Source organism: Vulpes lagopus, chromosome 5 (genome assembly GCF_018345385.1).
Source record: "Vulpes lagopus strain Blue_001 chromosome 5, ASM1834538v1, whole genome shotgun sequence".
Taxonomy (NCBI): domain Eukaryota; kingdom Metazoa; phylum Chordata; class Mammalia; order Carnivora; family Canidae; genus Vulpes; species Vulpes lagopus.
The window spans coordinates 103,658,120-103,673,960 of NC_054828.1; the positions used below are offsets into that span (position 1 = coordinate 103,658,120).

Consider the following 15,841-nt stretch of genomic DNA (forward strand, 5'->3'; position numbering starts at 1 on the left):
GGGGGGTGTCAAGCTCCCCGGGAGGGGCGCGCTCCCCCCGACGGGCAGGTTCTGCTCCCAGCGCGCTTCCGGGCAGCAGCGGCTACGATGGGGAGGGACGGATGAGAGTGGTTTTCCGGGAAACGGGAAGTCCGCACCGCCGCTTGCAGCAAAGCCGCCAGCCACCGACCGAGGCCGTCGGGGAGCCTCGCGGCCGCCTCGCGTGACCGCGCTAGCGCCGCGACCCGGGTCGGGTCTGAGCCCCTGGAAGCGTCCCGCAGGCCCCGCCCCCGCCAGCCCCGCCCCCGCCAGGTTCCGCCGCCGCCTCCGACGCAGACCTTAAAAGCCAGGCAAGCGGGATGGCGCGTTTTGACTCCGGCGTGACTGCGTGCAGGCGGGCCGCGCCCCTGCGACAGCAGCTGTCAGACGCGCGCGGGTCCTGAGGCTGGGAACTGGCTGCGCTCGCCCACCCCGCGTCTCAGTGCGCGCTCTGTGGGGGAACCCCCGCTTTGCCGAGGCCCCAGGTGTAGCGGGGCTCGCGGCCGAGGAGGCCGCCGCCTCGGTCCCCATCCCAATCCCAGCGCCGCTGGCTCGGAGGCTCCAGAGTGGGTGCTCTGGCCCCCAGAGCAGCAGGTGTCCAGGCGAGGCCTCCGATTTCCTGGGGACTTCTGGCCCTCCTCAAAGGCCCCAGCCCTATTACGGAGCCGTCCATCCCGCGCCGCCGGACACCGCGCCACCTCGCAGGTCAGTCTGTCCGCGGAGCCGCCTTCCCGCGGCCTGGCGGGGCGGGGGTGGTAGGCGGTGAGAGGGAACTGCGCGCCTCCGCCTGGATGCCCTCCGGCCTGCCCCGAAGTGCTGGAACCGTTACACAGCTGGGGGTTGAGGTGCGGACGGAGAGTCCGGGTCACGGAGAGGCGGAAGCATGCTCTTTCCCTTCTCCTTTAGGGGATGGGTTTGGGATGGGAAGAAGCGTCCTCCGCTGCTTCCCGGGAGAGCCCGCCCCGCCCCGCCCCGCCCTGCCCTGCCCTGCCCTGCCCTGCGCGCGACCTCCTCGCTTGCCAACGGCTCAGCGTAGCCCGACGCCAGGGGTAGGGGCGCGGGGCGCCCGCTCCTTTCCCTGCACACCTGAGGGCCACGCCTTCGCCCCTCTCTCTCCAGCATGGCCACCAGCCTCGGGCCCGACGCTCCCCTGCAGCCGAGCGCGCTGTCCGCCCAGCAGACCACGCTCCTGCTGCTGCTGTCGGTGCTGGCCGCGGTGCACGCGGGCCAGTGGCTGCTGAGGCAGCGGCGGCGGCAGCCGGGGTCCGCGCCGCCCGGCCCGTTTGCGTGGCCGCTGATCGGAAACGCCGCGGCGATGGGCCCCGCGCCGCACCTCTCGTTCGCGCGCCTGGCGCGGCGCTACGGCGACGTGTTCCAGATCCGCCTGGGCAGCTGCCCGGTGGTGGTGCTGAACGGCGAGCGCGCCATCCGCCAGGCGCTGGTGCAGCAGGGCGCCGCCTTCGCCGACCGGCCGCGCTTCGCTTCCTTTCGCGTGGTGTCGGGCGGCCGCAGCCTGGCTTTCGGCCAGTACTCCCCGCGCTGGAAGGTGCAGCGGCGCGCGGCGCACAGCACCATGCGAGCCTTCTGCACGCGCCAGCCGCGCAGCCGCCGCGTCCTCGAGGGCCACGTGCTGGCCGAGACGCGCGAGCTGGTGGCGCTGCTGGCGCGCGGCAGCGCGGGCGGCGCCTTCCTGGACCCGCGGCCGCTGACGGTGGTGGCCGTGGCCAACGTCATGAGCGCCGTGTGCTTCGGCTGCCGCTACAGCCACGATGACGCCGAGTTCCGCGAGCTGCTCAGCCACAACGAGGAGTTCGGGCGCACGGTGGGCGCGGGCAGCGTGGTGGACGTGCTGCCCTGGCTGCAGCGCTTCCCCAACCCCGTGCGCACCGCCTTCCGCGAGTTCGAGCAGCTCAACCGCAACTTCAGCAACTTTGTCCTGCACAAGTTCCTGCGGCACCGCGAAAGCCTGCAGCCCGGGGCCGCCCCCCGGGACATGATGGACGCCTTCATCCTCTCGGCGGGAACCGAGGCGGCGGAGGGCTCGGGCGACGGCGGCGCGCGGTTGGACATGGAGTACGTGCCGGCCACCGTCACCGACATCTTCGGCGCCAGCCAGGACACGCTCTCCATCGCGCTGCAGTGGCTGCTCATCCTGTTCACCAGGTAAGGCCTCGAGGCGGCGCGGGCGGGCCTTCCTTTCCTGCCGGGTAAGGGGGGGGCGGTGGGATATGCCGAGGTCTCCGCGCACGCCCAGAGTCTGCGGTTTCGCGCCAGGCCCCCCCCCCTCAAAGCTGAGATCGCGGCGCGAAAGCGGGGCTCGGGAGGGAAGGCGCAGCGCGGGCCGGGAGCGCGCCCCCCCCGCCCCCCACCCGCCCGCGTCTTTGATCTCGTGGTTCGCTACCTCCAAGTGGGGGACAAAGCTGTGAGGACCCCCGGAAAGGCACGATCTCTTAAGTGCCCGCAGATCAGCCCCGGATCTCTGCCTCCCTGGTACAGCAGAAGCAAAATTGGCACAGTTCCGACAGAAAGGGTAACGGGAAACACGTGAAGTAAACCCAGCAGCAATCGGCGGGGCCGGCCCTCGGCGCAGACCGGAGCTGCCGGCCGGCCGCGCGTCCGGGCTTTGTTCCCGGGCGCAGGAGCGCTCGGAGGCCGGCCCCGCCGACCGTTACCCGGCGCGGGAGCTTTAGGAGGGCGGCCAGAGACTAGCAGGTTGCGCTGGGCTTAGGGAACCGCCGCGCTAGTCGCGTTAGAAATCCCCGGGGAGAGAGCGGGAGCGGGCGCTTCCTCGGAGCGCGGAGCAGCGCCTCGACAGGCGCACGCGGAACCCGGGCAGCGCGTGCGGGCGGACTCCTGCGGCGCCGAGCCTGCCCCCCGCGGCGCCCGCCCCGACCGAGGTCGCAGACCCTGGGAAGCTCTGCGCGCAGGGAGCAAGCGGGTTGCTGGGATAGGGTGTTGCCAGACTCAGAAAATGAAAAATAAAACGTACACAGGGCATATTCTTGCTGAAAGATTAACTGTTGTTTACCAGAAATTTAGGTCTAACATAGCAGCCTATTTTTGTCTGGCAACTCTGCTCCAGGAGCAGGTGTCTCACTGTCTTACTTCACTCACGGCAAATGTTGGTTGCCTTGAAAGACCTGAGGTCCTGGTTGTGCCGTTTCTTGGCGCAGAAGGAAGTGGAGGGGGATGCCGAACTTGCTGGCAACCCAGCAAGGGCTGGTTCTTTTCTTATTAGAATCCTGCAACCTATATACATATGTCCTTAGATCCTGTGCGACTACTTTCGTAAGTCGAATTTTTGTGTATTTAAAATTGCTTTTCAGTATTAAGAGCACAGAAACCCATAGGGGCAATGAGCAGAAATCAAATAAAAACAAGTCGGTAATAGATCAGGAAAAAGACATCCTAAAATGATATCAATAGGTCCTTTGCATCCCACCATAAACTTATCATCTTCTGAAACTTCGTTTTTTTTGTTTGTTCGTTTTGTTCCCCACCCCCACCCCCCATCAGAAACTGAATTGGGCAGCAAAAGTAAATAAAACAATTTTGGAGTCACTCTATTCAATATAGCTGATGAATACATTTTTCTTCTTTTTAGTGAAAACACAGTATGAAGGAAGTTGGCAAATTACACTGCCCATTTGGTATGCAAAATACAACCATGGCCATTCATTTATGTGTTGTCTGGCCGCCTTCACAGCACAAGGCAGAGCTGAATAGCTGTGACGGAGGGAGGGTTTGGTTGGCAAAACCTAAATTTTTAGTATCTGGCCTTTCATGGAAAAGTTTGCCGACCCCTGAAATACGATGAAGCATACTTCATGAAGTTAAGGAAGCAATTTTTTTAATCACCCATAATTTTATACCATACACGCTTATATTTTTTTCAGAGATGCAATAATTATTTACTTAAAAAAAAACTTAAGACATTTTCATTTAGTGTAATGGACATTCTCCCATCTTTTAAACTTTATTTTAGTGATTTCTGATGGCCCCCTAGTATTTTTGTCATAATAGCACCATTACGTATAATCGCTTCTTTTAACATTGTTGATTGCATTTTTAAAATTTCGGTGATTGTTGTAGTTACATATTTTTGTACCTGTTGTTTCCTGCACATATGTTTCTAGGCGTGGATTACTGGGTTTAGAAAGTGGGGGAGAGTTACCCTTCTGCATCTTGCTTTGTACTCAGATTTTGTTTTCCAAAAGGACAATACTGTTTGTATTGCCAACAGTAAAGAAGCATTACAGTTTGTACCATAATCTTTCTAACATTGGGAATTTTCTTTTAAATTTAAATTTTGAGGATTTGTAGCTTTATCTATCAGGAGACCATTGTGTGCGAGAGCAGTGTGTATGCTAGAATTTATCCCGGGAGATGAGAGAAGAAAAGGGTCTGCTTTTGGGGCTGCTTTTTTACTTTTCATGGGCCTTGGATGCTTTTGCCTCTTTAGACTGTTTGCCCCTCAGAAAATCTTAATGACATTTTATTACTACATTGGAATAAAGATAAATATGTAAAATTACATATTAAAACATTTTCTTTAACAGGTTTTTTTTTTTTTTTGGTGTATTTTCTGATTTTGAATGAAATGAAAACATTTTCACGAGCCCCTGAAAAATTTTGCAGGTCCTTGGCATGTCTGCCGTGCCTCATGGAGAAGCTGGCCTTGTCTGTTAGGAGCTTTTTCAGGCTAGAAAACTTCAGACTGTTTTTGACTTACGATAGGAAAGAGAGCATTACCCATATGAAACTAATTACAGGAAATATAACTGTTGATTTATCCATCCTGTGATTTAGTGAGAAATGAGGAAACTGTTTTGGATTTTTTTTCTTTTTGGGGGGCTGGAAGTACTAACTCATTAATGAAATAATTCATTAATTCGGTATTCATTCAGATAAAGAAAGCAGAATTAAAGTGCCATGTGCTTTCTAGATGAAAGAAGAATCGATTACCCTTACTTATTTTCTCCTGTGTTAACGACCAAACAGGTATCCACAAGTGCAGGCTCGGGTCCAGGAAGAACTGGATCAGGTCGTGGGTAGAAACCGGCTGCCCTGCCTGGACGACCAGCCCAACCTGCCCTACACCATGGCCTTTCTTTACGAAGGCATGCGTTTCTCCAGCTTTGTGCCCGTCACCATTCCTCATGCCACCACCACCAGTGCCTGTGTCTTGGGCTACCACATTCCCAAGGACACAGTGGTTTTTGTTAACCAGTGGTCCGTGAATCATGACCCAGTGAAGTGGCCTAACCCAGAGGACTTTGATCCAGCCCGGTTCTTGGACAAAGACGGCTTCATTGACAAGGACCTGGCCAGCAGCGTGATGATTTTTTCAGTGGGCAAACGGCGATGCATTGGGGAAGAGCTTTCCAAGATGCAGCTGTTTCTCTTCATTTCCATCCTGGCTCACCAGTGCAATTTCAAGGCCAATCCAGACGAACCCTCAAAAATGGATTTTAATTACGGTCTGACCATTAAACCCAAGTCATTTAGTATCAACGTCACTCTCAGAGAGTCCATGGAGCTCCTTGATAGTGCCGTCCAAAAGTTACAAGCTGAGGAAGACTGCCTGTGAGAAACCAGAAACATGCTAAAATTTTACAAGTACTCAAGTTTTGGGGGGATAGGGAGTAGAATTTTCTAGCTCCTCTGGGTCACTCTCTCAATTAGCCTCTAAAGTGAGCATGAACCAACTGATCCGCAGGTGATGTGCTTCATGTGTGTGTGCTCAGATGAGCACTGGGCTCCGAAGGAGCTCCTGGAAGAATCAAAGAATGAAAGGATCCAAAGAATTTTTACACAATATCGAGTTCTGATAATAATGTCTTGAGGGAGCATGTACACACACAAATGACCTAATGAGGAAGAGTTTTGATAACCGTGCCTTCGTGTACGGGATCCAAGCTTGATGTTCTGCGTGCTGAAATCTGCTCCAAAGCAAACTGTAGTTAGCCAAGTTTCAGAATATATTGCTGAATATGCAAAGACAAATAATTTCCATGTAAGACATGTGATTGAGGGTAATAAGGGAAAAGGGTAAAGACCAGGAATTCCCCCTTTCTCACCTCTTCAATAAAAAATAGCTTAGTTAGGCTGTAGTTATCTATGGATGGATTTATCTTTTTGCCTACTGATACACTTTCTTTCTTGGGGGGTAAGTCCTAAAGTCATTTACTCACAAAGAAATTAATGGTGGTTGATTAACTGATTATAGTAGCTGTTCCAGTGATGTATTCTGAATTTTAAAAGTATAAGTTGTTAAATTGTAAAAAAATTCCAAGCCAAAGTCATATCTCTGTTGTTGCCAAAGTACAGTTTCAATGATGAGCAAAAAAAAAAAGAAAAAGAAAAAAAAGATTTAGCAGCCTAGCTAAGCTTTATCTTATATGATTATAATGCACTGATTTCAGTAAGTCTTATAGATTAAAAAAGTCACCAAATACTATTCAATGTATTTACATATATAATTATCCATAAGCAGTATGTATTAGTTATTGTATTATTAAATAGTATTAATTATTTTGGTTAAGAAAAATTTGAATAAGATATGTCTTTCCAAAAGAAAGACCAATCAAAAAGTACAATTCAACCAGTTTGGGCTCAAATATGTGAAATGAGCCTATTTTGACATCATGGAAACCAAGATGAAGCAAAATCCATTCTCTCATCTGCAACTTGAATGAGAACTGAAAAATCTCAAAATTGGATCTGTAAGATGTATTCCTTATTACTTTACAACATATTTTCTAAAATGATATTCATAATCTAGAATCTTTTTATGAAATCAATGTAGTTACTATAATTCCAACCTCTTGGCATGCTTACATTTTAATTTTAAAACCATTCTGATTGTTGAGTTCCAGTTGAAGTTACTGGAAATCTGACCATTAGCCTGTGCAAAGCAGAGAAATTTAACCTGTGTCTGCTTGATGAATAGTGAAAAATGCAATGAATTATCCGGGTGTTCTCTTTATTAGAGAACCAGGGGGGAGGTGGATTCCCATCATAAAAGGCCTAGTTTCTCTTTTAAGTTTTTTAAAAATAGCATTCATGTCTGTGTTTTGGAAAGTCAGAATCAGAAGGTCCTGTTGGGAGACTGTTTTGAAGATTGCATCACATTCCAGTGGAGCTGATCAGATCAGGTGTGCTGCTCAGGATGGCCGGCCCGGGAGCAGTCACTTTGGTAACTGTGAAAACATAAAGCCTGAAGGAAATACGTATGTTCCATTTATGTAAAGAGCCTGAAAATCTTAAAAACAAAAAACAAAAACAACACCACATACTGGAAGATTGCAAAAGTTCAAAGTGAAGGTTGGAGCTTTAACTTTCATTGCATGTGAACTTGCAGAGGAAGGTATACCGTATCCTGAAAGCTAACTGCTTCTTACATTCTATTAAGCTTTTGGAATCTTTTAATTAACATTATAAAGAGAGGAATGTCTGACGTGTGTGTGTTGGGGTGGTGAGAAAAAAAAGCAAAAAAAAAGAAAAGGAAGAAATATGGTTAAGCCTTTCTCCACTCATTCCAAATTAATTCATCTGAAGCACAAAATTTGAAGTATGAACACTTAGAAAAAAGATGATTTGTAGGCCGATGTTAAATCCCAAGTAGACTTTAAAAAAAAAAGATCTATTTTGTAATTTGAAATTCTTTTATTAATAAAAATTTCATATAATTTTAATCAATAAAATCTCATAGCTCTGCCTCTTGAGTATGGAGAACTGTGCCAGTATTTTTAAAGGCACTAAATCCACCTGTAGAAATCAGGCTTACCCCAATACCTTAAATTTTTTTTGTCACCAGCCATTCCAAAACATGACTACCCGCCACCCCTAAGCAGGGCTGAAATCGTGATTGTTGGCTGCCCTAGCCCACTTACTCTGAGACATATGTGGTACCAAGAGTAATCATGTACCAATCTAGATGCCTCATTAAGTCAACCAAGTCCAGATGTGCTCTAATCTGTGCGAATGTGGGCTCAGTTTGCTTGGCACTTCTAGCAATGGAAAAGCTGTACTTTATAGGAGGAAGTAAGGTGGGCTCTTGGAGGTCACCTAGCTTATTTAATACAACTATTTTATGTTTTATAATCTAGTTAAAGGAAGGATAGCAAAACCAAAAACAAATTAAAATAACCAAACTTGGAGGCCACAATAATCAGGCTACTGGTTTAATCAGAAAACCTTATTTCTTCCAGAGAAAGAAGGTATTTGCTGGTCACTACTGTAGTCAGAATATCTACTCCAGATTATTGTTAATAGTTCAAGCATATCGTTTATTAAATACTTCCTTTATGTATTGAAGCTTTGACTTTGCAAGAAGATTGCTTTTTTTCCAAACAAAAAGATGTCTCAGGTTTGTTTTGTGGGTTATCTGAAAGCTTTTTTTTTTTTCTTTTTTTCCTCTGAAAGCTTTCATGTCTCAGAACTTAGCCTTCACCTGTGAAATGCTATTACGGCCTTAATATGTCCTTATTAGATCTATATTAGATCAAATAGTTGCATAGCATTTATATTAATTTTATATTTTTTTAGCTATGACACACTGTGTGATACTCTGGTAGATGCTTATAGCTCAATGATAATTTTTTATTTAATCTTTTCTTATTTTTGTATTTTATCATGTGTGCTTTTAATATGTACAGAACAACTATAATACATAGTTGTAACTGAAATACATTTCAGAGGCACAGCGTTAACATGTACATTTTACTGTTTGATATACCAGATTAAAAACATTTTGTATCTGTAATTACCTGTAACCGGACACCTTTACCAAGATAATAAAAATCACTCTTATAATCTTGTTATGGAATTTTACTTTATGTTGTAGCAAGTATGCTTTATCTTTTTCAACATGCATCCATTCATTAATGTATCCATTCTTTTCAACTACCACTTATAACTGCTTAAATTAAAATGTTGCATTATAAACATTTTATTTGGCCATTTGACATTTTAGGCTGCTTGCTCTTTTTAAAAAATAGGCTTTTAGCATTCAGTTTTCTACCAAATTCCTAGTCTCTATATTTTTGAGTTTATGAGAACCAACACAGAAGTTAAATTTCAGTGGCAAACATCTAGAAAAGTGGGAGTTAATTTTTAATTTTGAAAAATAGACCAGATTGAGATTTTAAAGACTCTGATCTTTTATTACTGCTTCATCCAAAAAAATGCAGAACACATATTTGCCCCTCAGCAGCACATCAGTCCTTTCTGTTAGTATTTCATTCATTTATTTTTTTTTCCTTTTGTCATGAAAACTTCTGTTTATGTGTGTGTGTGTGTGTGTGTGTGTGTGTGTGGTGGTTTTGTTGTTTTTCTTTTTTTGAAAGCTTTTGTTTTCAGTTTGGTTGCTATACATTCATTCATTCATATTTAAGGTACGTGTGCTTTAATTAATAAATGCAATTCGTGTCCAATAAAAGAAAAGAGGAGAGCATTCTGTCCTGTAGTATGTGGAAATATTTTCTGCTGACCTTTTTACTGGGTAAAAGATGCGACTTCACAGAGCCTCTGCTATGATTCTCCAGGCTCTCACTGCCCCACCTGCACAGATGGCAGGGTGTACGGTGCCAAGGGTTCTTATTGCTTCCAGACCTAAGCTCCCATTACTGTGAAAACAGGAAAAGAAATCATGAAGTACAATTGCACACAGTGTCATTGATACTTCGGCTTGACAACATCACTTCAGCAACTAAAAGGTATGGCTATAAATTGGCTTAAGAGAATACTCACTTGTTTTCCAAATCTGCCAACATAAGATCTTCATAATGGCCGTAAAATTTTAGGATGAGTGAAATAAATTTTCCATAGGAGAAATTTTAACAAAATTATGATCAGGGTCAGGCATTTGCAAAAAACGTCAAGCAGAGTTGAATTCTACACAATCAATCCACTAAAATAGAAGGCGGGAGTGCAGGGCAGAAAATGACTGTAGCTTTACAAAGGAGACAGCCATGATTGCTGCAAACGCATAGGGGTTATTTCTGTAACCTCAAAGCCAGTCCATTTTTCTGCAGCTATTAACACCCCCCTTATTTTACCTCAGTGACTCACATGCTCTCTGCTTTCCAGTTCTGACCTTCTAGCTCTAATTCTTAGAGAAGGGAAGAAAGAGAAAAGAATACATTCAGAAGCAATTATTTTTAATGGGAAAGACTGGAGAAAATCCAGTTTAAATAGCTATGGGCAAGCTATAGGCAAACAACAGCTTATGCCTGTAGCTCCTAATCCACTTACAATACAAGCTGTGTGGTCTCCACTGACACTTCCCAACATGTGTCAGGTATGGGGGGAAGAAATGCAACTAATACGTTGAGCACTTCTTAGGTTTGAATCACCACGCTAAGCAGAATCGCACCGCAATTCTGTGCAGGAGGCAGTAATGTAATATATAACATGTCACAGTTAGACGTGGCAGTGTCCGGACGCTCCCAGAGATGAACTGACTCCAAAGCCCATTGTCCTCGTGCTGTAGTGTCACCTTCCGACCTGGCTGTGTTTGGGTGGATAGTCTAGTCTGTCTATTTTCAATCCCCATGATCCTTGGGTTTCACAGCAATGCATTTCCTTTGTCTAGGGCACATTCCACACTATAATCAGGGTGTAACTGACATTGTGAAGTGCCAGAAAGACTCACAACATTCCTCTTTCCTGAGGAAAGCGTCCTCAAACTGTTCCTTACTAAAAAGAAAGAAAAGGAAGGAGGGACAGAGGAAGAAAGAAAAGGAAGAAAAAAAGAGAGAAGGAGAGAAAGAAAGAAAGAAAGAGAGAAAGAAAGAAAAAGAAAGAGAAAGAGAAAGAAAAAGAAAAAGAAAAAAAAAGATCACACTTTGTTTTGTAATCTTAAAACCCCTATCCTATAAACCTCTTTTTGGGCCAGGGATCCTTGCCTGAGCCAAAGGCCATCCATAGGAAGGAACGGTTGCCTGTGAAGTGGCCTGATTCAAGAATTCTCTCTGATAGGGGTGCACCACACTGGATAGCTCATGTGACCTCCACACTGGATAGCTCATGTGACCAATCAGAACCTTTCGGGCTCTCAGGGAACTTGAGTAGGGTAAACAGAACCGCCAGAGAAAGTACAAAACCGAGGAATGAATCAGACAGGTGTGTTGACGGGAAGCCTGCCTTTGAAAACAGTTTCCTGGAGCTACTGGAACTGGTATGGGACTACTTGAGATCCCTTTGAGCGATAGGCTAAATAAACTAACTAGCTAAATAAGTATTATACTAAATAAACAACACAATATTGCACAAATTGCACAATATAACAGCACAAACCCAACAGCCACGGAGATGCCCTTAGATCAGAGCTAAGGGTCACTCCACCAGCCTGAAAAATCTTCTAGGCTCTTTAAAAAATTTTTAATTCTGTTTTTTCTTCCTACCTGCCTATTTTTGTTTCTCTCCCTCTTTTGGTGCTAAATAGGTACTTTTTGTTTGCATGTGTTCCAGCAAATTTCGTATTATTGTTTTGTATACATGTGGTTTTAATTTATGCAAGTACTCTATCTCATCCTGTTGCTTCGTCTTCTACTAGTACGATACTTTCAATATTGTCTAATCCCATGGCTTCTCCCCAATGCCTAGTCTTCCAGGCATTCATCCACCACATTTTCTCTATCCAAGTCTCAGAAATGGGCAACCAAGTGGCCTCTGACTTCATGTATCCCCAAATAATGCTGCAAGGAACACCTTTGTACATGTTCCCTTGTGGACCTGTGAGAAGTCTGTAATATATACACCATAACCATGATCAGCACTGTCAGGCCAGCAAGTCTGGGTCTGTGTGATTTAGGGACTGTAAGCATGTTTTCCAGGATGCCACCCAGCCACACTCCTGTCAGCCGTGTGACGACGGTACCTCTACTATATGTATGCCCCTATCAACATGTGGAATGACCTTATTTTTTTTTTACATGAAATATACCATTTAGGAAGGTATCATGCATTAAATTGATTTTTTTTAAAAGAGACATCTACCCTCATATGTCAATACATCTTGTAGATGTATGTGTAGTTCTATCACCTCTCCTCTCATCCATGGTACATTTATTAAAAGCCACCGGGTGCCAAAAATTTGCTATTGAATGATAGCAAAATTATGAATGAACGAAGGAGTGAGTTCTATTAAACCTGCTTCTCAACACTAATGACACCATCTTTGCCCTGCCTCCATTCTCAATCCGTGCCCTTAAGTCTGACCAAGTTCTCTTCCCTGCTGTAGGGTTGAGGTTGGTTAAGGTTCTTCTGAAGGTTCTTCTCGAGGTTCTCTCTGACTCACTCTAAGCAAGTAGAAATGCTAACCCTGGGTCTTCCTCCTGTGGTATGAACAGTGGCTTTCAAACATGTTTTACCATAATCCACAGCATGAGCTATATTTTGTATTATGACTTAGTACGTACCTATTGTGTGTGACTATGTATTCACATACTTATATCAGAATAGTCTTTACCATTGTTTTCTGTGATGTGATCTGTTTTCAGATCTACTTTATTTTTTTTCATTAAAAATATGCTGTAATGAGATACCACCACAAACCTTTGATTGAGGCCAAATGACCATGACAAAATGCTAGAGACAATGTGAAGCTACTAGAGCTTTCAAACATTACTGGTGGGGAGTACAAACTGGTACAGTGTGATCCAGCAATCCTACTCCTAGATTTTATCCTAGAGAAATGAAAATTCATTCGCATAAAGGCTTTACATTAATATTTATAGCAGCTTTATTCATAACACCCAAACCGGAAACAACCTAAGTGTGCTTCCACAGGGGACTGGCTCAACCAACCTTGGTATATCCATACAAAGGAGTGACACTCAGCAATAAAAAGCAATGAACTCAACTGATTTACACAATAGCTTGGATGAATTTGGAGGGAATACCACTGAATAAAAGAAGCCATCCTCAAATGGTTATATACTCTGTGAATCCAGTTTTGTAACAGTCTCAAAAAGACAAAAGTAAAGTGATGGAGAGTGGATCACAGGTTGCCAAGGATTAGGGGCAGAGGGAAGCTGTGACTACAGAATATGGTGGAGTTTGGGGGTATTTGCTGATTGTGGCAATATAGTTACACAGAGCTATACGTGTGTTAAAATTTCTAAAACTATACTTTAAAATAGACTGAAAAATATTTTTGAGGGAGAGTTGGTGCAAGTGATCTTCAGTGAAGTGTGGGTTGGCGGATAGTACAGCAGGTGTTGGCAGACAGAGTAGCACCAACAAAGAAGGTCAAGTCCAGGTGTGCAAACCAGGGTCATGGCCTGTGTTAAGTCCTTGTAGACTGAGGGGAAAGGGTGATGGCAGGCTCTCAGAGCAGAATCGGAAAGAAGGACGCTAGTGTTTGTGATGAACAACAGCAGCTAAAAGCCATGAGGTGGAAGCTGCCACTGGGTACAATTTAAATTCAATAGCTTAAGTGTTAATGGAGCACCTACTGTATGGCAGGCACCGTTCTGGGCACTGCAGATATAACAGCGAGGAAGATACTTGGCTCTGAGTTCTTGAAGCTGATCTTCTGGTGGAGGGGGCATGGAGAGAAAAGAAAGAAGAAGATTTAAGTTAGGAGTAAGTGCCCTGGTGCGGTAAAGACAATGAAACAGAGTAGGGTGTGTGTGTGTGTGTGTGTGTGTGTGTGTGTGTGTGTGTTGGGGGACTCGAAAATAAGTAGTCAGGGAAGCCCTTCCAAAGGAGGTGGCAAAAAGAAGTAGAATTAAAGACAAGTATCCTCTTCCTCCCACCCTATGTGAAGGAAGTAACCGGCACTGAGCTTTCAGACATAAATTAGTTACCTTAAAAAAAAAAAAAAAAGCTAGTTACAACTCATTAAATTGATTCTATGGTCACTAATGAGTCACAGGCCACAGTCAGAAATAAAATAATTTCAGCACACCCAATGACAGATGTTGTAGGCTAGCCCTTAGTCAGTTTTGGCTTTTGGTTTTGCCACATGGCATCTCTCTGGTCCAGACCGTTTCCTGCCTTTGACTCCCAAGCTCATTCCAGATCGTAGTCCTCTGGGAGCATTGAAACAAGTCCTGGAGCATCACCAGCGAGTAGGCTCTCTATGTATGTAAATATATAGGCGCTAACATGCTTGACAACGATGCTTTGAAAAACACAAGTTAACATGGCCTGCGGATTCTTTAACTTTACAAGCAGTGAAGGATTTCAAATGGATTCTTTGGAGCACTTAATGGGTCTTCTGGAATATTTCACAGACGCTACCTCTGGCCCTAGAAGGAAACTTTTATTGTATCTGATTGAAAAGGATTTCCACCCTAATTTCCGTGGGCTTGCTGAGAAGAGCAAGGAGTCTGTGCCCAGGATCTTGCATCCCTGGTATGGTGCCGCACATCTGGCAGTGCTTTCTTTGTGTGCCTTGCTTTGCTGTTGTATCCCTCAGTTCTGGCTGTTGTCGAGGCCCAGGGACACCAGAGCGCGGGTCACACCCAGCTTGAGAGTTTGCACAGCTCCATCGCCCACGCTTGGACAAAGTTGCTGGAGTCCCGTTGGGCTGGCAGGCTCTGTGCTGGTCTTTCTGACGCCTCCTCGGGTGCTCTTCCCCCACATTTCACTGTTGCCCCACTTCAGGGAGCCACTGGGGCGCCTCGGTTCTCCTACTGCCTTCCTCTGCAATCATCATTTTATTTATTTCTATTTTTTAAAAGGTTTGTTCTATTCTTTTGAGAGAGGGACAAGAGAGCACAAGCAGGGGGAGAGGCAGGCGGTGGGGGAGGGGAGGAGCAGACTCCCTAATGAGCAGGGAGCCCAACTCAGGGTTCCATCCCGGACCCCAGGATCATGACCTGAGCCGAAGGCAGAAGACGTTTAACCATCTGAGCCACCCAGGCGCCCCAGCAATCCACATTTTAATTTAAGACTCTGCTTCTGCAATTTCCACAGCCTCCGAGCAAATCCAGTTGGCCCTCTGTTTTCCTAGCACTTGGCATTGACATTGAGGGGAAAAAACGGGGGAAAACATGCTGGACAAAGAGGTGGAAGAACAAGGTTGATTTTTTTACTGTTGTGTTTTCCAACGTGGTTTCCAGAAACTCATTGCGGCAAAAAGCGGAGCGAGCCTGCTTGCTACTTAGTTTTAATTTTTAACTTCAGGAGATGGTTCTGGAAAATACATATCAAGGCTTTGTTAACAAAACCCAACGAAAGCTATCTTCCCTTTACAGGGCCCTACCAGGCTCCTTTTCTTTGTGACTGTGTGGCTGGGATGATCCAGAGCTGCTACTTGGCTCTGCAGTGTCAGCTCCTTGGGCACTTTCTCTGCCCAACCTGCTCCCTTGCCCCTCTCTCCAGTGAGCTCAGCCCTCAGCTGCTTGAAGAAGCCTACTTTGACCACCCACCAGACACTCTCAGCTCACCTTATCTTACTCTACTTTTCCTGTGTTTCTGTTTTTCTTTTTTTATAGCACATATCTCCTGCTAATGTAACATAAATTTAACTTTCCTTTTATTAGGTTGATTGTCTCTAAAAGACCTCACTCCACAGAATGTAAGGATGGGTGTCTTTATGTTGCTTGGAAAGCAGAGTATCCAACCATCTCGCTAGGTTTTCTATACAACACCTGTATGATCTGATCACTGCCCTAAATAAACAATCCATTCACGCACACACAAAAATAGTTAATGGAGGGATCCCTGGGTGGCGCAGCGGTTTAGCGCCTGCCTTTGGCCCAGGGCGCGATCCTGGAGACCCGGGATCGAATCCCACGTCGGGCTCCCGGTGCATGGAGCCTGCTTCTCCCTCCGCCTGTGTCTCTGCCTCTCTCTCTCTCTCTCT

The 15,841-nt window shown here is 46.0% G+C and overlaps 1 protein-coding gene across 1 annotated transcript; it reads left to right on the top strand.

The window, feature by feature from the left end:
• Nucleotides 1-591: 591 nt before the first annotated feature.
• Nucleotides 592-8,835, top strand: LOC121491956 (cytochrome P450 1B1). Its single transcript, XM_041757140.1, has 3 exons — nucleotides 592-723; nucleotides 1,138-2,181; nucleotides 5,020-8,835. The coding sequence occupies exons 2-3, from the start codon at nucleotides 1,139-1,141 to the stop codon at nucleotides 5,606-5,608; spliced, it is 1,632 nt and encodes a 543-aa protein (XP_041613074.1). The 5' UTR covers nucleotides 592-723; nucleotide 1,138; the 3' UTR covers nucleotides 5,609-8,835.
• Nucleotides 8,836-15,841: the final 7,006 nt, after the last annotated feature.

Bases quoted from the DNA above. Each gene is read 5' to 3' on its own strand.
- LOC121491956 (XM_041757140.1), top strand. From the start codon at position 1,139: ATGGCCACCAGCCTCGGGCCCGACGCTCCCCTGCAGCCGAGCGCGCTG. The intron at 2,182-5,019 runs GTAAGGCCTCGA...ACGACCAAACAG, and splicing joins CTGCTCATCCTGTTCACCAG to GTATCCACAAGTGCAGGCTC.